The sequence below is a fragment of the Carassius gibelio genome, chromosome B8 (genome assembly GCF_023724105.1).
Source record: "Carassius gibelio isolate Cgi1373 ecotype wild population from Czech Republic chromosome B8, carGib1.2-hapl.c, whole genome shotgun sequence".
Taxonomy (NCBI): Eukaryota; Metazoa; Chordata; class Actinopteri; order Cypriniformes; family Cyprinidae; genus Carassius; species Carassius gibelio.
The window spans coordinates 13,295,716-13,320,190 of NC_068403.1; the positions used below are offsets into that span (position 1 = coordinate 13,295,716).

At 37.0% G+C, this 24,475-nt stretch overlaps 3 protein-coding genes and 1 long non-coding RNA gene across 8 annotated transcripts; 2 read left to right on the plus strand and 2 right to left on the minus strand.

The window, feature by feature from the left end:
* Positions 1 to 76: 76 nt before the first annotated feature.
* Positions 77 to 14,434, plus strand: LOC127963501 (zinc finger protein 335). Of its 4 annotated transcripts, none has more exons than XM_052563438.1 (28): positions 77 to 796; positions 2,430 to 2,628; positions 2,727 to 2,997; positions 3,127 to 3,192; positions 4,277 to 5,203; positions 6,297 to 6,431; positions 6,504 to 6,662; positions 6,785 to 7,043; positions 7,192 to 7,369; positions 7,527 to 7,639; positions 7,825 to 7,843; positions 7,947 to 8,063; positions 8,230 to 8,306; positions 8,398 to 8,558; positions 8,646 to 8,863; positions 8,942 to 9,041; positions 9,161 to 9,234; positions 10,066 to 10,349; positions 10,432 to 10,573; positions 10,665 to 10,871; positions 10,948 to 11,090; positions 11,253 to 11,392; positions 11,523 to 11,623; positions 11,759 to 11,845; positions 12,189 to 12,272; positions 12,454 to 12,519; positions 13,292 to 13,382; positions 13,520 to 14,434. In XM_052563438.1, the coding sequence occupies exons 2-28, from the start codon at positions 2,437 to 2,439 to the stop codon at positions 13,639 to 13,641; spliced, it is 4,533 nt and encodes a 1,510-aa protein (XP_052419398.1). In that variant the 5' UTR covers positions 77 to 796; positions 2,430 to 2,436; the 3' UTR covers positions 13,642 to 14,434. The 4 variants fall into 4 exon arrangements, with proteins under 4 accessions (XP_052419398.1, XP_052419400.1, XP_052419401.1 ...); XM_052563440.1 differs by having other exon boundaries at positions 651 to 796; positions 10,435 to 10,573; XM_052563441.1 differs by having other exon boundaries at positions 651 to 796; positions 6,785 to 7,028.
* Positions 5,727 to 6,910, minus strand: LOC127963503 (uncharacterized). The gene is made up of 2 exons (XR_008154850.1): positions 6,770 to 6,910; positions 5,727 to 6,688 (listed from the first exon to the last, which is right to left on the minus strand). It is a non-coding gene; the product is annotated as an uncharacterized LOC127963503 (long non-coding RNA).
* A 3,021-nt stretch (positions 14,435 to 17,455) lies between the features above and the next one.
* Positions 17,456 to 20,210, plus strand: LOC127962994 (uncharacterized). 2 transcript variants are annotated; one of them, XM_052562634.1, is made up of 6 exons: positions 17,456 to 17,798; positions 18,097 to 18,405; positions 18,586 to 18,715; positions 18,798 to 18,913; positions 18,991 to 19,028; positions 19,396 to 20,210. In XM_052562634.1, exons 1-6 carry the CDS (start codon positions 17,759 to 17,761, stop codon positions 19,567 to 19,569), a joined length of 807 nt encoding a protein of 268 aa, XP_052418594.1. In that variant the 5' UTR covers positions 17,456 to 17,758; the 3' UTR covers positions 19,570 to 20,210. The 2 variants fall into 2 exon arrangements, with proteins under 2 accessions (XP_052418594.1, XP_052418593.1); XM_052562633.1 differs by having other exon boundaries at positions 17,460 to 17,798; positions 18,795 to 18,913.
* Positions 20,211 to 20,863: 653 nt separating this feature from the next.
* Positions 20,864 to 23,702, minus strand: prok1 (prokineticin 1). Its single transcript, XM_052562818.1, has 3 exons — positions 23,362 to 23,702; positions 22,237 to 22,362; positions 20,864 to 21,340 (listed from the first exon to the last, which is right to left on the minus strand). The coding sequence occupies exons 1-3, from the start codon at positions 23,431 to 23,433 to the stop codon at positions 21,221 to 21,223; spliced, it is 318 nt and encodes a 105-aa protein (XP_052418778.1). The 5' UTR covers positions 23,434 to 23,702; the 3' UTR covers positions 20,864 to 21,220.
* Positions 23,703 to 24,475: the final 773 nt, after the last annotated feature.

Genomic DNA, 24,475 nt, shown 5'->3' on the forward strand with positions numbered 1-24,475 from the left:
AAAGCATATATTATAATGATTTAAAATAAGAACTACTAAATATATTGTAGAAATTTTATTCCCCGTAAAGCTGCTTTGCATTGATTTGTATCGCTATACGAATACACCTGAATTTAATATTTTAACGTTGCTCTAAATGTTTTACCGATTCACCGTAAGAGAAAATGCTAAAACAAGTGAAAGCGCTAGACTAATTTTACAAATAAAACCTAGATTATAAGTAAAAATATGAATCGAAGTTCACGCGGAATGACTGAATGTGCAGTAGTGTACACGTCTCATTAACATCAACAGAACAGGTTTAACAGACACGTAAACTGTTTTAACATGTAACCTGACTCGTGTATAACCCCTCACATTAAATATGTGAAATAAAAGATGTTTATTTTGGCGTAATCAAAAATTATAAACGATGCTCTTAAGATAAACAACTTGTGTCATATTAATCCGCGAGACATTTGGCGGTTTCGTCCTCTGAGAGCAATTAGTCCTCCGTGTTCACGACATTATTTGACAAACCACTTAAAGGATGAAGTGAGATGTTCTGCATCCATGTTCTTTAAATAGTACAACTCTTTTAAAACAAATCGCGATACATTATAAAACAGATTAAAGGTCTGTCCCTCTCGTATTTTCCCTGTGACGGATAAATGAGATCCGGCCATCTTTGAGGACAGGAAGCGAGGAGACGCTGATGGCGCCCGACTAGAAACCATTACCGACTATTCGCTTTCAAAGGTCTATTTTATTTCGCCTCATTCGCGAGCGTGAAGAGCAAAATACTCGTCAATTCAAGGTAAGAAAAAATCGTAGCTCAAAATAATGGTGTAGAATTGTGTACAAATACAGTTTCTTCCATGATGAGCAAGAGAAAAACATTCGGGCGAACTGGCTCTCCCTTCTCGCGCAGGCCCTCGAGGTCCCCGAGCGGTTCTTCATATCGCCTGAGCGGAAAAAATAAACTCGCAGCGGCGGGAGGGAAAATGGCGCTGCGCGAGCAGGCAGGATGAAGGGCAGCACATACACGCGCTTAGAGACAGAAACGCCACAGTCCCTGAGAGGACTCAAGTGTTATTAGCGTCTAATGTAGTGACATTTTCTTCATAAAATTGTCGGAGTGCTTAGCACAAGAACGTGACATGTTGGGCAAGGACAAAAACCGTTTGGCCTTGATAGGTTTGAGTGAAGGGAAATATTTTATGTCCTAATCACGGCTAGATGGGTGTTGATGCGACCTGATAAATTCAGTGATTTAGATGATGTTTTCTGTTACTTAAATGAATTTAACGGGGACAACGCTGGCTTGTGGTTTTGCTGGGAAGCTTGTAATGTGCTTGAGTGACCTAGAAAGGGTTCATCACAAGGCAACTGTATTCATGAGCAGGAAACCACAAGTACAATGCAACACAAAATATGATTAAAAAGAAAGACCTTGTGGTGCAATACATATTTTGGACATTGTAGTTTATTTAGAAAAATCTAGTTGTGCAACCTTACTGCAAAAAAAGCTTTTCTGCAAAGTGAATCTGTCCAGTTAAAACTGGATGAAAGAAAATAAGCTATTGAGCGGTTTTACATGGGATTTTATTTGCATAGCTCACTGATTACTGCAAAACACTTTACACAATTATGTAAACAATTATGTATTATATAATTCTAGAAAAAAATTATATAAACCCACTGTATCTCCTATATAATGATTTTAACAAATCTTTTTTTTTTTGGATATAGAGTATGAATTATTTTAATAGTGGGAGACAATATAAATGATTTAATATGTGTACGTTTCCGTTCAAAATTGTTGTTCATATTCATACTTTTTTGTTGTTTTTTAATTCTCTTGCTCACCAAGGCTGCATTTATTAAATCAAAAATACAGTTGAAAAACATGATATTGTGAAATATTATTTGTTTAAATGAATTGTTTCATATTATAATATATTTTAATAAGTATGCCTACATTGTTTCTGTGCATTTTCAATAGGCAGTACTCCAGTTTTCATTGCGTCACATGATCCTTTTGAAATTATTCTAATATGCTGATTTGCTGTTCAAGAAACATTTATTTTTGTTATCATGAACTAACAGCTGCTTAATATTTTTGTGGAATCCATAATCATTTTTGAACAGCAGTTATTCAAAATAGTATTTGTTGATAAATGTATTGTATCCTTGCTGAATGAAGGTCCTATTTCTATTTAGAATTCTTTTTGGCTTCAAACTTTGTTAAAATCTCTTTAATATAAATATTAAAATACTGAACTTCCACAAAATCATGTTTATACATCAAAGTACATAAAAAAATAAATAAATAAAAGATTACCGTACCTCATTATATTTCATGCACTTGTCATCACCAAAGCATGTATCATTCAGAATGCAATGTCCATCTAAGTTCTGTATTACTGAGTGACAGACACTTCCCACAGAGCAGAGATGGACTCTGAGGAGATGGAGGTGGAGAGCAGCAGTGATGTGGGGCATTCTGGGATGGAGGAGCCATCAGAGAGCGGCATGGGCATGGAGTCTTCAGAAGCCATGTCTGCTGATAGCAGCGATGCAGCGGCTCCTCCTGTCCCGGCCCCAGAGTCAGACTGTCACGTAGGACAGAGCTCTGAGGGACTTGTGGTAAGACAAACAACCCACACATTTATATCACTACATGTTACTGCGTAATTCATATCAAGGTTATCATTATTATGTTTATTTTTTGGGTTGCGCTTTAGGTTTTTATCCCAGAAACCAGCTCCAGTACAGATGTGCGAAGAGTTCATCTCCCAGACTCCTCATCTGTCGCGCAGTCGACCAGTGTGTCCAGCGTCTCCACAGTGACACAGTCGGTCCTGGTGTCAGAGTCTGTCCAGGTCCTGGTCCACTCCAGCGCTGTTTCTGAAGGAGGAATGATGGTTTCTGATTCCACTGCTTCCACCTCCTCAGATCTGGGCTCAGCTATCGACAAGATCATCGAATCCACCATTGGACCTGACATTATGAATGGTAGAAAAACCTCTTACCTCTTCTTTTTTATTGCAGCCAAGGTATTTAATATGGTAGACATTGTCATCCTTATGTTTATGTCAATGTCAATACTGTGTTTCTGGGTCCATTTTACTGGATGTGTTGCAGTTACGAGTGCAGAGGATGGCAGTGCAGAGACCACACAATATCTGATCCTTCAAGGACCTGATGATGGTGAGAAAGATCCCTAGAGTTCAAAGTCAAGGGCTGTATGTAGAATCAAATACTCTATAAGTAGGTGCTTCTTTTAGTATGTTCTATATGAATGTGTCATAAGATTGTAATCCGGACATGACCTACAATGTCAGTTGCATCACTCTACTGACACTCACAAATCCTCTCCCATAGCCTCATGGGATAGTAAATTGTCCATCAGATGTGCACTTCAGAATTTCATCCATGAAGTAGTAGGGTGTCTGGGCACTTTTCACCTACTGTTTTATAAACACTGTGAATTCGGACATACTGTTCTTTTCACATACTTGTTTTCACCTACACTCTGTGGTTGTTGGGAAACAAAACAAGCTTTGAAATAAGATGAAAAAAATAAAATAAAAATAATATGTTTATTATATTAATTCACCTCCAAACGTCTGGAATTCTTTTTTTTCTTCATTTTTTTAACTATAATCATATATGTGGACATTGGTGGTTTTGGAGTCAGCAAGGTTGACAATCAGTGTGCTGATTGTTCTGTTCCACAAAAAAATGCAAATCATATGAGTTTTTAACAACAATAGATTATAGATAGATATATTATACAATAGAGCATTAATAGATTATGACTGATCTTTCATTTTTGACTAAACTATCCCTACATCCTACATATGGTGCTGTCAGTATTTATATTGTAGTAAAATTCCTTTTTGTCTTGTTCTTATCTATGTGACTAATCTAGATTTTGAATGCATAAGTTGTCCGTTATTATATTATTTGACCAAAATGTTCAAGTACTACTACCATTCTCAATGCAGAAAGTAACTTTTCAAATTACCTTAACGGGATAGTCTTAAAAGGAATATTTTCTCCTCATCCTGCCGTTCTAAACCTGTATGAAAAAAAAACATGTTGGTAACTAAACTGTTCAGTTCCCCATTGACTTCATATTGAATATACATAAATGCAATAGAAGTCAATGAGAACTGAAACTTTAGTTACTAGCGTTCTTCAAAAATCTTCTTTTTTTTGTTCCATAATGATGAACCAGGGCTAGTTTATGGATGTTTAATTAGCCATTTCCTTTGTTCACTGTGCGTAGGAGCTCCTATGGTGGCTCAGATGTCTTCCTCCGCTCTGTCAAGCCGCGTTGCCATTGAAGCCCTTGCCGATGGACCTACCTCCACTTGCCTGGACCAGGCAGACCCGTCAGAAAACCCACAGGGCAGCATGGAACCCGACCAGCCTGGACACTCCGGATACCGTGAGCATGACGATAGCAGCAGCAGCTGCAGCCGCCCAGACCAGACGCAGCACTCCCAGTACATAGAGTGCAGCGGAGGAGACGACCCGGACCAGACCAGAGAGGCTCGCTACATCGAGTGCTCAGGAGCCGAACCAGACCAGACCCCACGTCATTCAGGGATCACCAACTACAACATGGCAGACTCAGAAGAACCTCTAGGGCGTTACGCAGCAGAGTGCAGCGGTATGAACAGTAGCCCTCAGAGATGCTCGTTTCGCTCCTCTCGGTACATCGTAGAGTGCAGTGATGACTACTTGGATTACGGGGCTGAAGGTGGGGAGCGACCGCAGCATTCACGTTATATAGACAGCAGCATGGATGACAGGGAGCACGTCTCGGCATCAGAGCAAGAGGAAAGTGTGGTAGAAGAGGCCCAGAACTCCTACTTACCACAGGGCTCGCTATATGCTGACGAGGGTACGGTTCAGCACTCACTGGCTGACACTGTGGGATCCCAGCTCACTGACCAAATGGACTGCAATGATAACTTGCCTGGCTCATACATAAGTAGCAGTGGGACCTATTCCACCCACCCAGAGCCTGAAGCGGTGGAGTCTGGGGTTGTGGAGGAGCCTGGGCACAGAACCCCAGATATGGCTGAGCTAGAGGAAATGATGGAGGTGGTGATCGTACAGCAGTTTAAGTGTAAGATGTGCCCATATAAAAGTGTCTCCAAGGATACGCTCATCAACCACATGAAAGACAAACACTTTAAACCACCAGGTAAAGTAGAAGGTGCTACTTTGGTCATTTTTAAATGTATTCTTTGTTAATGGCCCAGTCCAAAATGGCACTCTTAAACTAGGGCTGAGTGGTGTATTGAGGTTGTATGATATATCAATATGTTGTTTATAAGCACTGGTACTGGTGGATTTAGGCTTGGACGACATAGGCAACCGCCCAGGGCGGCATCTTGCTGGGGGGCAACACAGAACGCCCGCAGAAGAAGAAAAATAGGGTGCGCGATCAGGTTTTTTACTGCTCGTATGCACTACATGCACTTCAAGACTCGTGCGTATCCAGAGAAACATTGCTTTTTATGAATTTGTGAGAGTGCTGAATTCAGAGACCGATCAAATTTAGGAAAAAGAAGAGGGGAAAATGTGCAAAAGATAAATATTATGCAGGCAGCTATCACTGACCTCACTAAAATAGACTAATATATCACTTACGTTATGGTATGCTATGCTATTGCACATAGGGAAACATTCATTTTTCTGTCCAACTATAACCATACAGTAAAATGTGATTTTGTAATGTACTTTATTTTTAAACATATGTAACATCACTTATTTTATTAATTTTTTTACTGTACAGTTGTGCAGTTTTGGGAAGATTTATTGTACTTTTTCTTTTATTTTCCTGAATGATTTAAATATATACATTTATATAAAATAGATAAATATGTAAATTTAATTTCATGTAGACGTGGCAGAAGGGGTGGTTGGCCCAGGGCGCCATAAAAGTTGTGATATTGGTATGAGGCATATAGTTTATGGATATACAGTTATTTGATACGACCACATCTGAATAATATTTTATAATATATGCTTTAAATGAAGGGCTTTATAGTTGAAATGTAAAGTTTAAGCAGCTTTCCCCGTCAGATGCTCCTACAGAGAGGATATTTGGGCTATTTAATGCATTTGATTTTTTTTTTTACTATGTGGCCCAGCCCTATTTTAAATATCTTAAAGCAGATCAGAGTCTGTTAAACCCAATCTAAGCAAGTCAGAGATGACAGAAGGTGAAAAAAAAAATCTTGTGAGAATCCAAGCTCAGTTGTAGAATGTGCTATCTCACGTATGTGTTCCAGGCCAAAAGAAACGTGGACGGGGACGTCCTCGAAAGTCCGAGAGCATGGCACGAGCGGTCACTGAGGTCAAGAAGGAGGAGGCAGCAGAAGAGGAAGAAGATGACATCATTGATGCAGGAGCTCTTGATGATCAAGGTCAGTGGAGAGCAGTTTGTGTACTCTATATTTAATTTCCGTTTTTTTAGTTTATCTCCATTTTGCATTCAGGTGACCGTGATTATAAGCCAGCGGATGGAGAGGCCAGGTCCAGATTGGCTTCCAGTCACAGCACTCCTCCTCCTTCCTGTTCTTCATCATCTTCCTCTACCTCACGGAAACGGCCCCGTAGGACGGTGGGGCCACCCCGCAAATTCCTTCTTGACTCAGGTCAGTGTTAATTCAGCATCTCAGGTCTAAGAAGTATAATAAGATTTTTAAATATTAAACTCAACCTACTTCATAATCTGCATATGTCTGAGATAATTATTTTTTACCTGTGTATAAAACAGAGTCACCAGCAGCAACTCAAACAAGAAATGCAGAGGACCCTCAAGATCCGGAAGAAGCAAGTTCGTCAGGATTGGAGAATGGATCTACCTCTCTATCCAACGGGTCAGCAGTGGAACCAGCCGTCAGCCAGTCAGATTCAGAAAACAAAGATCCCTCGTCAAACACAGGCCCTGATGACCTGGAGTTTCTGCCCAAAAAAAGAGGAAGACCATCTAAACGGTTCCTTCAAAAGAAGTACAAAAAGTACATGAATCGCAAGTTAGTAGTACCTGTACTCATCCACAACATTTGATTAATTTCTCCTGTTCGTCTGACACAAAATTATATCTTAGAAAGCCTTATAATCCATTTAAAACACATTCTGTAGTCTGGAGTCAAAGTTTTATTTATCTTCTTTTTTTTAAAGCAAGTACTACAGATCCCTTAAGCCTCTACTAAGACCTCATAATTGCTGGATCTGTGGCTCTCGCTTTCTTTCACAAGAGGATCTCAGATTCCATGTGGATTCTCATGAGGGAAATGACCCTGAATGCTTTAAGTGCCTGCAGTGCAGCTACCGCTGCAAACGCTGGTCCTCACTGAAGGTAAGAAGTAGTGTCCTTCATCTGACAATCCATAAATAATAATTAGTTAAAGAAACGTTTAAAGAATGATTTTTTCTGTAATATAAATGTTTGTATAATATGTGCTAATGTCAGAATAAATGTATATAACTATAAAAGTGATGTATGTGTCCTATAGGAGCACATGTTCAATCACGAAGGTACAAAACCATACAAATGTGAGATGTGTGATTACTCCAGTGTTTATAAGAAAGACGTGATCCGACACTCAGCTGTCCACAACAAAACCAAGTAAGAATTGAGCACGTCTCCTTTTCACCAGTCACTCGTCATGAATTTTATTTTGTCAAACCTTTGAGGTCATCTATTAGATTTTTGTCTGTCCCCTTGAAATTGTGAAATATTGAAATGTAAAACTCACATATGAAATAAGCCGATTACAGAATAAATGTATGTTCTTGTCTCTTCTCTTTTAGGAGTCGAAAGACCGATATGGTAAGATTCAAGATGTGACATGACGTATCCGTTTAAGTTAGCTTTGAGTGGTTTGATAAGGAAAGGTTTTCAGTGACAGCAGTCTTGCATCAATCCTTCACAGGTTCCTAAAGTGTCCGAGTTTCCATGTCCCATCTGCGGTCGCGTATATCCCATGCAGAAACGCCTGACGCAACACTTGAAGACACACAGCACAGAGAAACCTCACATGTGTGACAAGGTAAAGTTCTTGTGTGTAGCTAGGTGTGTGAATTTTATTAATCTAGTTTTGATAAATACGATAAGCAGATTGCAGTAAGCACTGCTATAAACAGTCTGTACAATCTACATTGGTTAAGCCCTGGATAAATGCTGTTCACACTAACATAAATGTGTTTGCTTTTCAGTGTGGGAAATCCTTCAAGAAGCGCTACACCTTCAAAATGCATCTTCTCACACACATTCAGAACTGTGGGAACAGCAAGTAAGTGAGATGTCAGGATGTCTTCTTTAAAACTGAACTCCTCTGGTTAACATAATGGAAAGGCAGCTATTTTTCTCCTCTCCTGTGTCAGCTTTCAGTGCGAGTTCTGTGAGTACACCTGCAATGACAAGAAGCACCTGCTTAATCACCAGCTGTCCCACACTAACGACAAACCGTTCAAATGCGAAGAGTGCAAATACTCCACGAGTAAAGAGGATTTCCTGTTGTCCCATATTGCCATTAAACACACTGGTGAGTTATATAATGGATTAGAATGTTTAAAAGTTGATGCTAGGAAGGTTTACTGATCATATATGTCCATCTTCACCCACTGACCAGGTGAAAAGCCCTTCTCATGTGACATGTGCCACTTCACGACCAGACACAGGAAGAACCTGCGGCTGCATGTGCAGTGTCGGCACCCCGAGGCCTTCGATGAGTGGAGCCGATCCCACCCAGAGGAGCCAATTCGCCGGCGCCAGACGTCTGTTTTCACCATGCAGCAGATTGAGGAATTGAGATTACAGCATGAACCCCAGGAATTTCAAGGGACCATTGTACGTACATAGATATGCATATCTGAATAAAATAAAATCCCAGGATCCATATATATAATATTTGTTTTACACCTAAAGGTAACAGTGGACCCCATTACTCTCCAAACAATGGAGTCCATAGGGAAAACATCTGTATCTCAAGATGCACTGGGAAACACTACCATCATTTATGAGCAAGGTTCGTAGAAAAGCTATCAGTGATTGGAACACACCTAAAATATATGGTGTGCTTTACATATTTCATCACTCACCTTATTAGTATACAGTGTTACATTTGATCTTTACACTCCCTCACAGCCCAGACATCAGACCTCGCAGCCCAAAATGCTCTAGATCTGCTGCTGAACATGAGTAACGCTAGAGAACTGCAGGTACACACTCACATCATTCTGCTGGAATATAAAATAATTTTAGAAATGCATAATGCGTATGACATTTATTGGATGAAGTGAGTACCAGTAAGTGAATTAATGTCATAATCAATAAAAGTAAAATTTTTGAATGATACAAATTTTAACAACGACACAACTATACGCCAATACTGGTGTGTATGCAATCATATCACTGTTTTGCCTTTGAATTGTGCTTTAACACTCCTACAAATGGCAGAAAAAGAGCCATTTTAATGTTACATCCATAATATAATAACAATATGAAGTACTTTCATATCTGAATTGGATCTGTAAGTTTAAAGTTTAACAGGCCTAGAAAAGCTCAATGAAAGAAAAGTAATAAAGTATGGTTATATAAGTTTGTTATATTTGTACTGTAACAATAAGCAACAAAAATGTTATAGAAAACAATAAAAAGTTTTGTGATATTGTTACAAAGTATAAATTATTAAAAAATCATTATTTAAATTTTGCTGAAGCAAGTTTTCTTTACAATTCATGTATTAATGCATGTATTGTGTACATAGACTTCATGTGTACAAAACATCAGACATGCTTTACACACAGGACTTTTGTTTTAGATTAAGGAATTCTCTTTTAGATCATGCACAATGCAATAAATACTTAGTAATACTTAGTAAGATATAATAATAATAATAATAATAATACCAGCCTTTTTATGAATTCAGCTGATTATATTTGTTCATCTGTATCTCTGAAATCATAACCCTGTTAAACTGAAATGATATGACTATATATTTATCTATCGATATTTTTCTTTATTTGTGCTAAACTGATCACTCTTCTCAGGTGGCAGTGTTGAAACCAGATGGTAAGACCCTGGAGACGGGGTCATGGACGGGAGCTGACTCTGGGACTGAGGGCTCATTCTTGCAGCCTCAAAAGATCGTCACATTCCATGTGTCAGAGAACGGGGACACTCTGGTGCAGGAGGCGTTTGAGACGGCTACGGAGACCGTGGAGCAAGAGGAGACAACGGATGTGTCGCAAGAGGTGACACAGATTGGCATGGGTACATACGAGGGAGCAGATTTCAGTGTGGTGGAGCAGGCCTCCGAAGAGACAGCACACAGGTACCACTGAATGTCAGAAACAGCTGGTGTAATGTCTTATGATGTCATATAAATCCTTTAAGATGATGCATGTGTTTGGCAGCAGTTTAGAGGAACCCTCAGCTGAGCCTCAGCTCATGGAAGTGAGCACCGAGCCCTTGTCCATCTCTACACCTCTCAAAGAGAATAAAGAGAAGTTTTATTTGAGTTCAGACTTCACGGATGGAGTTCTGCAGCAGGTAGAGGTGAGACTCGGTTTGGTTACTTCACAGCTAGAATAACCAATTGTGTTCATTCCCGATGGAAAGATTAAGTGACAGAATTCTGCTCCTGCAGCTAAGCAGTGAAGCTCCAGGTTCCCCTCCTCTGTGTCCATCACCCCCTTCTAAACAGCTGAACGGCAAGCGCTTCTCCTGCCACATCTGCATGGAGTCTTTCCACTGCCGCTCGGACATGGAGAACCACAAGAGGGCGCACATAGGCCCCAAAACATTCAAATGCCCCGACTGTGACTTTACAGCACCTTCTTGGCCAGAAGTCAAGGTGTGTTGATCATATGGTTTGAGTTTTAATTCAGTATCTATGACTTTGTCTGACCTATCTATTTTTATATTCATAGTCTCACATGGCCATGCACGCATATTTGAGGCCTCATAAATGCAACAGCTGCAGTTTTGCCTCTAAAAACAAGAAGGACCTGAGACGCCACATGATGACACACACCAACGAAAAGCCTTACGCCTGTCAAATCTGTGGCCAAAGGTGAGGGAGCAATTCAAAAATATATATTATTAAAATGATTATGGACTGTACTGGTTATGGACTGGCTGTTACTGGTTATACAACACTTCCACTACTTGATGTAAGCAACACACATACACTCAGACCTCCACAGCCTCTCAGTGCTCTGAGTTTCTCTTTAAGGTTTAACCGTAACGGCCATCTGAAGTTCCACATGGAGAGGCTTCACACTCAGGAACCCTCGCCCCAAAAAACCCGCTCTGTCCCCTCCAAACAGACCATCATCGTTAACAGTGATGAAGAAGCTTTAGCCACACTGCAGAGTAAGTGCTGACTCTCAGAATAAGATAGTATTTTGTTTATATAGAAATAATGGATTCACACAGCCCTATTCAGAATGATTATTTGACATACTTATGCATTAATAATATTTATTTTTCCTGTGTTGTTCAGATCTGCAGACGGGTCAGACAGTTATCAGTCCGGAGAGGTTGCAGCAGGCTTTGGGTCAGGAACACATCATTGTGGCTCAGGATCAGACTCTTTCTGACCAGGTTTTGCACTTTTGCTCAATGCACGCAGTCACATTTTGGCAAACAGAGCAGCCTTTTAATATTGAATGTATGTGTAATACAGAAGATTTCATATCAGGTTTTCACATCTTGCATGTTTTCATTTACATTTCTCAGGAGGAGGCAACATATATTCAGCAGATCACAACAGTAGATGGACAGACAGTGCAGCACTTAATGACTGGAGACAATCAGGTCACTGAGGTACAACTCTTTTCCTAAGGCTTTATTCAGAAAAGCAGCAAAATTATATACATACATCCAGTTAAATCTTTTTAAGTTTTTAAAAGAGAAACCTGAACAAATCCACAAAAATATTTTCAACATTGCTGATAATAGGAGATGTTTCTCAAGCACCAGATCAGCATATTACAATGATTTTTGAAGAATCGTGTGATGCTGAAGACTGGAGTAATGGCTGCTGAAAATATAATTAAAAATAAAAACATTTGAACTGTTGTGTGTGTGTGTGTGTGTCTGATCCTCAAACACATTCAAGAGCTTCCGTTGTATGCTGAATGACCTCTTCTGCCCTGTATTTCCTTAGGTCCAGTATATCATCTCTCAGGATGGAGTTCAGCATCTGCTCCCGCGGGAATATGTGGTGCTATCTGAAGGAAACCACTTTCAGGTAAGAATGTGCTCTTTCCATCATTCATAACCCAAGGGTCCAGAATTCCTCATGGTTGTTGATGAACAGTTCTCTGATGGAAGTTACTGCAGCCTGAAAAGCATTTTCATTATAATTTGTGTTCTGGAGGACGCTATATTTCATCATTATGACAATAAATAATTCTGATTGTGAATTGCAGATGGAGGATGGGCGGATCGCTCACATTCAGTATGAGCATGACGGGACGTTTCTGCAGGAGCAACAGGTTGAACCCAGAGCTGATTACACATGTTTTTTTATATTAAAGCTTATATTACGCTGCATTAAAGTTGTGTTTGAATTATAGAAATTACAGCATGGTAACTCTGATACTTTGTGCTGTTCATGTCTTCCTACTTGAAACTATTTGATTCTAAGGGAAATAATAATTGTAAATGGCTCAATATACAACTTTGTTGTCAATGACAGCATATGAAACCTGAAATGCTGTCATATAAAATGCTGTTTTAATAAAGTGACATCAATCAGGATCATAAAACCATAGAAAAGTTTAGTGTTGGTAGAAATTTGTTTTTATGCTCCGTACAGCTGCTTTTATTTAATCATAAATAGACAGTAAAACCTATTTGATTAAATATTACCAAAAAAAATTTAAAGTCTTTTTTTAAATGATTTTCAAAAATCATTCTAATATGCTGATTTACTGCTCAAGAAATGTATATTAATAATACTATCTCATTATCCGTATTAAAAACAGTGCTTAATATTATTTTTTAGAAAACATGCACAAAAATTCCAGTATTTTTTGATAAATAGAAAGTTGAAAGGTTAATCTTTTTTTTTAACAATGTAATAATCTCAACTGTCACATTTGATGAGTTTAATGTACCATTCATTTAGTACATTTACATTTCTTTAAAAGACCTCAAACTTTTTTCAACATTATCTAACTGGCTTTAACAGTGAAATTGAATGTGATGCATAATGTGTTTGTTTACTCTGATTCAAGAGTAAATCTATTCTGTGTGGTGTGCCAGATTGCTCTGTCTCAGGATGGACAGATCCAGTACGTCCCCATCACTGCCGAGCCTGAGGACCTGGGGGCAGCCGCCCATTCAGCGGTCACAGGTATGACATTACACCTTCACACTTAACTAGGTTTTATTCACTCAAAACCCAAGAACAGAAAGTTTTAATACTACAACCTTCTGGTGACGTTTAAGAGAGTCAGAGGTGATGTAAGTGATGTGTGTTTGTGTGTGAAGCTGTTGCAGATGCAGCCATGGCTCAGGCTCAGACGGTTTACACCGAGGCCACACCTGAACAGCTGGAGCAGCTGCAGCAGCAGGGCATCCAGTATGACGTCATCACCTTTACTGAGGAGTAGAAACAAGACACACACACACACACACACACAGAGAGAGAGATCCTCAGATGACTGCAGTGGACACTCCAAACTCTGACAATCACAAGTAACAGTTGTTTTCTTCCAGAATTATTCAGTAAGAGGGTAAATGTACAGACAGATCCTCTCTGAAAATTATACGACTCATGACTTTGTAAATATTTAAAGCAATTTATCTTTGCCTACTGTGTTTTGCCTTGTCAAGAGAGCGAAAGAAACACAAAAGCCAAGAGCAGCCTGTATAGAAAATCCCTGTATTTAATTCTACATGTCGCTGTGATGTACTACGATTGATGCTCCTTCAGGGCCAGTGTGAAGACAGGAGACTGGAGGATTGAAGTCACATTGTTATGAACAGTTCCTAGCCGTAGCTGATAAAGGAGGGTTGATTATTTGTTTTCATTTTACATGAAATGCACCGTTTGATCGCTTGCGTCTTAAGTTTGAGAGATTTGTTTTTCTTTCAGATGGCTACAGAAAGGAACTTAAAATGCATAGCAAATAAATCACAACCTCTTTATCTGAACTGATTGTTGGTTTTCTTGAAGTCATCTTGCTACAGTTCAGGTTTGACAAACCTGTTGGACATGATAACAGGGAATGGAATGGAATAGAATATGAAAATGTAAAATGAATTGCACTTGTGTACATTATTAAGACATCTTGCTGATTTTTCAAGAGCTTTTTCAAGAAGAAATGAATATCAAACTGTCAGGTTAGAAGAAATTCAGCTGAACATGTGATCAAATGTGATCAAATAAAAGTGTTAATGTTGTCTTCGTCTCTTCTGCATTTGCATTTGCTTTTATGCTTAGTACCAAAGATCAGGTCCATCCCAATTAAAAGGTGCTTTAGATAAACTGTAAAAATGTTTATGAATCATAATAATCATAATAGTTTTACTTTTACTTAAGTAGCTATACTAAATGTACCTTCATGTAGATTATATGAAGCCCTTAAAACTGCAACTCTTCAAGGGAAAGGGTGACCCAAAAATTCTCAACCTTATGTTGTTCCACGACTCACTTTCTTCTGCAGAACACAAAAAGAAGATATTTTGAAGATTTTTTTGGGACTAAACAGTAAGAAATGAAATAATAAAAAAGAATTCATTCTAAATTATGCTAAGTTTCCTTTGAGTTTCACAGAGGAAAGACAGTCAAACAGATGTAGAATGACATTAGGTAGAGTAAATTAAAGTTTTGGATGAATTTCCTCTTAATATTCATTAACTTCTTTAACATGTTAATCAATGACAGCTGGAGAGCATCCTACAAGCTAAATGCTGTTCTCAGTAGTGTGGTACTCAGCCAATTTGAATATAATGTGACCGATTCTTAAATCTAATGCAGTGGTTTTCAACCTCTGGGCTGCTGATTGGTTTAAGAATAAACCGCCAATTTATCTTAGATATTTTTGCTGCATATGCTACAGAACAACAACAGATGTGCCAAGTGGTGCCAGCCCGAGTTATTTTCTGCCAGTTCATTCAATAAAGACAGTTAAAGGTGCTGTAGGGAACTTTTGTAAAACATTTTTTTTACATATTTATTAAACCTGTCATTATGTCCTGACAGTAGAATATGAGACAGATAATCTGTGAAAAAAATCAAGCTCCTCTGGCTCCTCCCAGTGGTCCTATTGCCATTTGCAGAAACTCCATCGCTCCCGGTAAGAAACAACCAATCAGAGCTGCGGTCCGTAACTTTGTTTATGTTCAAAATGTAGAAAAATGTATATAATAAGCGAGTACACCATGAATCCATTTTCCAAACCGTGTTTTTAGCTTGTCCTGAATCACTAGGGTGCACCTATAATAAGTGTTTATATTCGGACTATGTTAGATTGCTTCAGGGGTACCGTGGCGGAGTAACCCAGTACCTTTGTGATTCTTCATAGACATGAACAGAGAGAAGTCGCTCCGGCTACAATGTTCTTCCTCAAGACGCAAGCAGTTCTGTTTATTAACCGCTAGAGCGTCAAAAGTTCCCTACCGCAGCTTTAACAATCTAGCTTCTAGTAATAAGTTATTATCCCAGCAATAGCGAGTTCAGTTACTTTTTATTTTTTTATTTGCGGTGGGCCATGCAAACATATGTGTTTGGTTGTGTGGGCCGCGAGTTGAAAAAGGTTGGGAACCACTGACCTAATGAATTTAAATAATATATCATTTTCACACTCGGGTAAATATGAAACTTGCAGTTACCATGGTGCTAAACAATTTATGCATCTGACATATGACCACATGGATGACATATTAAACCTCTTAAAACTCATGTCCTATATCTGATTCACTTTACTTAACAGGAGGTGATGTGTATTCTGCAGAACAACACTGCAGATGGACAGACACAGTGAAATCACTGAGGTAGGCCTACAACTTCTGCTGCAGTTTTACAAGAATCAATATAAACCGGTTCAAAACCCTCAGTCAGATGGACGTATGATCAAATCCCAGTCTGATAAAATGTTTTTGTCTCCATCTCTTCTTCTGTCTTCTATTGCCCATGTCATGTATGTGAGCTCTCAGAATGGAGCTTTTGATGCACTCTCAAGGCAACCGAGTTCAGGTTACACTGTAAAAAAATGTTGCTGCAATTTTTTAACAACTTAAAATTTGTTGAGGTAACTTTCCAGCTTAATTTAAGTTAAATCTTTTAATTTCAAGCATGAACACTTATTTTTAATTTTGTAAATTTTTAATTAAAATGATAGGATAATTAAACTTTTTTGGCATGTGCTATTTGACACAGTTTATCCGTGATTTCTCCAGAATGTTTTCCTTCATAATTCTGCAGGAACTCTAGATGTTAATTGTGTAGATTAATAGGATAGTGCTATTTTGTATTTTTCTTTCATTAAAAACACTATAGGTGACTTACTGAATATTCAACTCTAAAACATTCTCAAATGCTTGAACGATAACTGAGGGATGAAAACAACAGACACGTAGAGACCAGAGGTGATGTAAATCAAAAACAGGGACAAAAAAACATGTGAATGAATGAATGAATTAATATGTTTGACATTTAACAGACAGATTTGACACATGATTGTGATTTTAAAGACATCAGTAAGTTTCCATACTATATTTGGTGAATAAATATAATTACATTTAATATAATTTTACAGTAAAATACTATTAAAATTACAGTTTTTGGAAGTGAAAATAAAAAGTAATTTAATAATTTACAGTGAAAACAAAAAATGTTAATTGACAGTCCCAGAATTCCCGGCATGACACTTTTTTGTTTTTGTTGTTGTTGAAATAACTGTGTTTCTAGTTTTTTCTTATCAGTTGTGTATGTTTGGGTTTTATCTAATATTGTTAAATTAATGTTTATGTCCCAGAATCTTTTTTTTTTTTTTACAATGTACAAAAAAAGTTATTGTCAGCTTTATATAAAATAAGTATTTGACACAGTTTATTTATATTTTCCACTGTATAAATGAGACATTATTGATTAAAATATATAGCTGAAGGCTATATATAAATATATAGCTTAAAGAATGGCAACTTGAGATGCTGATTATGTGTTTATCTGACATGAATTAGCAAGACCTTAGAGGTCACTGCTTTGCTACTTTAAGCAGTACAACCGAAACACACCAGTTGTGAGAATGTATTTAATAATCTTGTGACAATCTGCTCTGTAGCTAAATTGTTAATTATAATTTGTCATTTGTTCTCATGTATTGTAATTTGGTGTTGTGAATGATGAGAACTTGAACTCAACTGTAATTCTATGTTAAGACATACACTGCTTATGATGAACAAATGTTTTTCAAACTATATTCAAGCACAACAGAAAATTTTAAAGTAACATTTCTACTTGTCATGACAATAGAAAACTTAGAGAAATACAACTTTAATGTGGTTGTTATGTTTAAGTGGTATTTCATATTCTTCTTAAGAAGCAGTCAAAAATACTTCTCTAATGTGTAAAAAAGGCCGTACTTCCTTTTTTGTCAGTTGTTCGTCATGGTCTTATGTTTAGATCGGTCGTTCCTCAATTTGACTGGAAAAGAACGTAGAGTTCACAATTTGACCAGAGTGAGTTCAGCTTTTTAAAGAATATTAGAAATATTAGAGAGGAAAATGAAGCTGATTTTATTTCTTCTTGTCCTCTTGGAGAACGGTGAGAATGGTTCTTACTTTTTCTGTTTTTTTTTTTTTTATATAATATTAGAATATGGATCATTACACTGAAACCATATGCTAGCTTGTAGTGCTCTATTTAAATTTAAAAGCAGACGTTTGATAAATTTTAGCTACATAGATGTATTTTTAACATTTCAATAATAATATTTTGTGTAATTTTCATAATAACACTATAAATAAATACAATATTTCAAGCAACAGTAAACAATGGTATTATGTTTATCATCCCTATTTTTGAGAGACATTGATGTTTTTTGTTTCTTTGATTTTTTTAGGAGTGAATTCAACAGCAGGGCTCCGTGTGTTTTATTTTTCACAGGAAATTATCTTACAATATTTCTTTAACTCAAATTATAATAATTATGAAAAATCTTGTTGTAAGTTTTATCAGTCGGAGTGCATCATCTTTGTTAATAGCAGAGGATATGAGGCCAACCTGTACAGAGGAAGAATATTCTTCACTAATTATTATGGAAGATTTGAAGTAAGAATGACAAAGCTGAGCATGATGGATGCTGGCAGATACAGATGTGGTTTCAGTAGCTTCCCTGCCACATATCAATATGTTCAAGTTACAGTTTCTGGTATGATGTTTCTAAATTCAAGTTTTTGCATTCATTGATTAAAGGTTGAGAAATATGTGATATTTGTACTCATTTGCAGGTTGTATTCTATAGTTTTTAGTTAATAGTTTTCTAATAATAATAATAATATTAATTAATAATATGCAATATATGCTAAAAAGATGTACTTTCTACAAACAGAATTAACACGCATCGGAGTAAACACAGTTCCTCTCTTGCCAAAATTCTCCATCAAACCATCAGTCTGGCCCTCTACTTCTCCCTCTCCCTCTATGCCAACTGTTTCTGAGGACGACAAAGATAAACAAAGGTAAATTTTGTCACAATCATGAACCCTTTACAGTTCCAACTCTTAAGAGTTATTAATCTGTGTGACACAATACATTAAGCAGTGACAGCTGGAGAGCATCCTACACATTAGCTGCAGTTTTAAGTGTTCTGCTGTTTGCTGTCATCTCTGCGACACTGCTCGTGTACCGTCTAAACACCAGGAAGAAGAAATCCACAGGTCGGTGAATGGACAGTAATTATTTTTGTTTATCTAAGGAATTTTTCGCTGAACACTTTTTCTTTCTCTGCCTACAGGTAAGAGTGAAATTTGTGGTTCTCCTAACATCTCCGAGGTAAGAAGTACCGTATGTTATTAACTTATTTATCCACATGGATTCAGTCCCTTAGAAAAGACTTACAAATGCAGATGTAAGACATTTAAGTGTAGAGACTATACAGATTACTGTTCATTTGATGTTGTTTTTGACATCTACTTCTAATAATAAGTTTGGTAGCCATGTGCTATAAAAAGTTTTAATCTGAGGTAAAATCAACATTTGGTGAATCTTTAGTTCATCCACAACGAGTTGACTGCTTATTCTGTAATCACCGTCATCATCCTGAACAGGGAAAATTAGATTCTACATTTGCAATGGATAGATGGACGGATGAATGGATAAAATGATTGAGTCTGAAATGTCATCAAACATCTCTCCACAGGAGCAGAATGCCATCATCTACTCTATGGTGGAGTTTAAGCCCCACCAGGATCCATCTGAACTTTATGCCAATTTACAGATGCACAACCCAAAAGACACTGATTTTTCTTCAAACTGTAACGTCACAGTAGAGGAAAGTGTAGAATATTCCACTATTATGAGAGCACCACCATAAACATTTGCAATAATTGTGTTCTATGTTTTCATTGCTTTGATTTGTTTTTTGTTGTGGTTGCTTTTGTTTTCTTGAGATATTTTTATATTTTTTTCTTATTAGATATTTTTTTGATTTTTTTTAGATTTAAACAATATTATTAATTCAACACTGTACTGATACAGCAGAAGTATTTTATTCTTGAAAATGTAATTATGATGATAAATGCCGGAAAATGTCTATAGAAGTAAAATGTATTATCTAAAAAATATATTACTTTCTGGGTACTTGACTCACGTGGGTGATTGACCTTTAAGGGCATAGAAACACATAGGATGACAACTTGTGATGAAAAAATTATAATTGCAATAATTTTATTTTGGATGAACAGAGAAAGTTTCAGTTATGAAACATGTAACTAGATGTTGAAAGTCAGTGGAAACCAGATTTTGCAATTCTTTATTTCTTTATCTAGCAGCAGTTAACCGTCAAAATCTAAAGAGTGAGGCAACATAAAGATGAGGTGAAGCATGTCATGTGTAATACATTATGTTAGTATTGAATAGGATTTAAGGGACACTGGGTTAATCGAGGTCACTCAAATGAATCAACACTAGGCCTACCACCTTCCACAAACAGTACCAATAAATTCTGCAATGATATTTTATGGCACCCTTGTTTTTCTTCATCCAGCACTTCGGCAGTTTGTTGACCTGTCCATGGCAGTCTCCGAGGTGAAGACAATCCATTGCACTCTTTCGTGCTATTTTTGCTAATTCTCTGAACTGAAACTCTGATTGAACCGGTCATACAGAAGTGTTAGGGACTGTTAAACAGAAGTGAAATTAAAAAAAGGGCAGTCATCTTTTCTTTATAAATCTTTAAATAGAAAATGACTGTGACTGTTGTTTTCATCAAGTAAAATATGTTTTAGATAGCCTGCTAATTGAATATTGATCACCATTCTCAAAATCAAACTGGTGATTATTAAAGCTTGTTTGAACAGTTGTGTTGACACCCTAATGCATGGTAAACCATGATCATTAATTTTATCATTTTATTTTATTTGAATGTTTTGTATAGAAATTAGCAAAATCAATTTGGATTTTTACAATATTACAACATTTTATGCCATTTCTACAAGTATTTTGCTGTCTTTACTGGTTAAATATAGTATCAATGACATAATAAAATTATATATATAAATTTATATATATTATATATATATTTATCCATCAAATATGAAATGTGTTTGTTTCACATGCACACACACCCAGCACATACTACTCACACAGTGAGAAAAAAACAAAGACCATTCAGACTGATAATATTTTAATTACCATAATAAAGCTTTCAACAAATTCAAAGCATATTGAAGAAAATTCACACCTAAGCACATTCCTTACAAGATGTCTGTCTGCATGTGTTCTCACGTAAAGGTGATGAAACTTTTTTACTATCAAGTGTGGTGGATGCCAAGGTAAACCAGAGATTCTGAGGCAGACCTTGTGCCATGATGGATAATGTATTATTTTTGTAGTGCAAAAGTGCATGAGAGTGAAAAATGAAGCTGACCAGAAAGGTGTTATGGCACTTGTTATGAATCTTCTTCTGCTGTTCCTTTTCAAGTATTCCGCACCTTCATCTGTTTCTTTCTCACATGTTTCCAGTGTTAAAAGTCTATGTTTTTGAAGTCACTGGTACAGCGATATCTGTTGTCGCTGTACCTGGTGCAGACCAGATGTGGAAGGCAGGGGCAAGTGTGATGTTGTCTTTTGCCAGGGAAAGGAACCTGCGGTCAAAAAATGCAGATAACTTCATTAGTTACTGGATAATATATTATATTATAATTTCATATAGTTAATTGACTTTTGAATCAGCAATGCATTGATTATGAAAACATAAATTGTGAATCATTTGTATTTGGTGTGTAAATCTGACCGCTGTAATGATATAATTTTAACTAAATCTTTACAGCTGTTAGGTTAGCTAATCAAGATACATTACAAAACTCTATAGGCTTAGGTTTCTGTTTAAGGATCTTGTCAGTTTTACTAGTCATCAGTGAGTCACAAACACCCTCCAAATCCGTTTCTCTTTGCCTTGTAACCTCAGCTGAATGGCAAAGCTTCTGTATCCCCATATCAGTCTGCGACTGTCTGAACGAGTGATGAACAGCCCTGATCTGTGAGACATTCGATCAATATCAGTTACTCTTATCAGCAGATTCTTTAAAAACCTTTCTTAGTCATCTCTGGCCGTCACCCATGTTTACTCCATGATCCGATCAGCTGTTTAAAATGAGACTGAAAACTTGTTTCCAATGTGTTTCTTTTTACTTCAAAGCGAACAGCTCCCAATGATTTCCACAGTGTGGCAAATAAATTCTATGGAAGTTTTAATATTCAACAGAAGAACAAAAGTTGGCTACAGCTTGAGGGTGAGTAAATGATTTTATTTTATGGTTAACTATCCCTTTAAGAGTTCTTTGACCATTTGTATAAGCTGTACTGTCCGCTCTGACTAGTCTAAGATAAGATTGTCGTTCTCTTTTGAGCTTTCCTCTGTGTATCTCCTGGCTTCTATTTTTTTCTTGCAGTTCTTATAACAGTAAGGCATTGGTTGCCTCAGGTCAGCCAGTCAAATCCCTGCTTTCATGCTCCAGAGGGGCTGTGTGTATCTATATACCTTGTGGCTGTACGGGTGGCATTCGTCTCCTTCCAGGCCCTGTGGTGTGCACATCCGGAGACCCCTGAGCCACAGACTCACAGCACAGCACAGACCAACTCCACACTGCACATCCCTGTCACATGCCTGACACACAAACACAACACAACATCAGTCACATACGGCATGACCTTCATTCCCAGTGCATAGAAGATCTTGCTCTGCATGGCTTTGTTAAAAGTCTTTGTTAATTTGTACAAAGTGAAAGATGATGAGTATTTGCTTTTTTAATGTATCTATGTTACCCCATGCCAAGAGTGCAAATTAAATGTTTTATTAAACATTCTGTCTGGATTTGATTTATAAATAAATTTAAATTATGCTTATTTTTCGGGGTTTTATTTTTATTTTTTTTATTTTTTTGAGAACAGGGATTATTCTGATGATTTTCCCCAGAACTATGAAAACTTGTGAGAGTCAGAAACGCTCAGGCGTCTTATTAAAGAGAGAGGAAGCTACTTTCTTGGTAAGTCTCTTTTCACACATCCCTGTAAAAATATGACATTACAAAAGAAAAAAAAAGTACAAAAACATAATTTAAGTGAATCAGTGCAATAGTAATATTAAATTTTCTGCATGAAATGACAATGCTAAACGATATTCAGTTAAATATGAGTTAAATAGAGGATGTTAACTGAGGATGTTGGCTCAGTAAAAGTATAGAACAAAAAAGGTCAAGAAAAAAATGATAAAATATGTGATAGAAATGATAAATTAATTCGGCATTATGTTTGAAAAATTAGGAAAACATTCAACAATTTTATTATAAATAAATATTTATATGATTAATTTGGATTATATAAAATATTTTTTTGTAATACAGTTTGCATTTGATTTGACATATATTGGTTTACGAGCAAACTTGCTTTTTAAAAAATTAGTCTGAACAAGCTAAATTAAGGCAAATCACAAACTCTGGGATATAACCAAACCTCTTGAAGTCTTGAGATTTATTTTCAAAACCAACTAAACGCAACTGATTATGTTTAATTGCATAAATAAATGATCAATTAAATGAAAACTTCATTAAATAATACAGTTAAGTTGAATTAAAGTCAATGCTGTGAGAAGATTGATCAGACTTACCCCTGTGATGACGGCGCATCTGCACCAGCTCAGGGACAGCAGGAGCACCGACAGAATCAACACCCTGCTCATAGCAGCAGCGGGACAAAACACACACCACTGAACGCTAAGAGCTTGAACGTCTTTCTAATTCTCCCTACTGATCTCTGTTCTGTCCTGTGGAGCTTCTGGAGGATTTCGTATGGCCCTGAGATGATTTCACGTCTCTGCTGTTCTTGTCCTCCGGTCTCAGAGTCTGGAGTCTTTGGTAACTTCTGAAATCAGGTCTGAGGTCTGGCTCTGTCGCTCTCTTTCTTTCTCCATCTCTCTTTCTCTTTATCTCCCCTCGCCCCTCTCGTCCCCCCACCCACACCTCCGCAGGGACTTCGTCATCTCTTTCTGTATGACGCTGGACCGGATGATGGAGACCTCAGAGAAACCTCACTGGACGTTTCAATTCAAGCGCATCCTTTCTAATGTCACCAGAGTAGCACATATTTCATTGGATTTGTGTGGTTTTAAATCAGCTGAGTTATATTTAGAACAGTATTATTTGCCCGTCTTATATGCCCCCAAAGCCCACTCAAGCACCCTTCACTGAATTCTGAAATGTGCTCATATTGTCAACTCATTTCATACTGAATATAATTTAAAACAAGAAGTTATTTGACAGTTTAAAAAAATTACATTTATTCTGGTAAGTGTTGCCCACACTAATTCATAGAGCACAAAAAAAACTATATTTTGCTGATTCACTTTTTATTTTATTTCCTTAAAATAACTTTTTTTTCTTCCTTTTTTTAACAAATCAAAATCTTTCCAAGTACACCTGGGAATCACTGGAACTCAAATCATTATAAAATATTTCAGTAAATCCTCCAGTTAATGTTTAAAGTGTTTTATTTATTTATTATTCAGATTATTAAATGTATTTTTTCTATGTATGCTATGTTGTAAAAAGTGAAGCTATATGAAATATATATATTTTTTATTATAAAATATATTTGTTTTCAACCTTCATATAATAAAATATGCATTTATGTATTTTAGGGGCAAGAAAATACATTTCTAGTCTTCCAGTGGCCTAAATTTAGGCTAAAGATAAAAACTTTGGGCTATACCAAAGTGGTTTGAT

Coding starts and splice junctions, on each gene's coding strand:
- LOC127962994 (XM_052562633.1), top strand. CDS start 17,759: ATGAAGCTGATTTTATTTCTTCTTGTCCTCTTGGAGAACG. Junction 18,914..18,990: donor CAGGAAGAAGAAATCCACAG/GTCGGTGAATGG, acceptor CTCTGCCTACAG/GTAAGAGTGAAATTTGTGGT. Junction 19,029..19,395: donor GTTCTCCTAACATCTCCGAG/GTAAGAAGTACC, acceptor ATCTCTCCACAG/GAGCAGAATGCCATCATCTA.
- prok1 (XM_052562818.1), bottom strand. CDS start 23,433: ATGAGCAGGGTGTTGATTCTGTCGGTGCTCCTGCTGTCCCTGAGCTGG. Junction 22,363..23,361: donor GATGCGCCGTCATCACAGGG/GTAAGTCTGATC, acceptor TTTGTGTGTCAG/GCATGTGACAGGGATGTGCA. Junction 21,341..22,236: donor GCCACCCGTACAGCCACAAG/GTATATAGATAC, acceptor TTTTGACCGCAG/GTTCCTTTCCCTGGCAAAAG.
- LOC127963501 (XM_052563438.1), top strand. CDS start 2,437: ATGGACTCTGAGGAGATGGAGGTGGAGAGCAGCAGTGATGTGGGGCAT. Junction 3,193..4,276: donor CCTTCAAGGACCTGATGATG/GTGAGAAAGATC, acceptor CACTGTGCGTAG/GAGCTCCTATGGTGGCTCAG. Junction 9,042..9,160: donor TACCATCATTTATGAGCAAG/GTTCGTAGAAAA, acceptor ACTCCCTCACAG/CCCAGACATCAGACCTCGCA.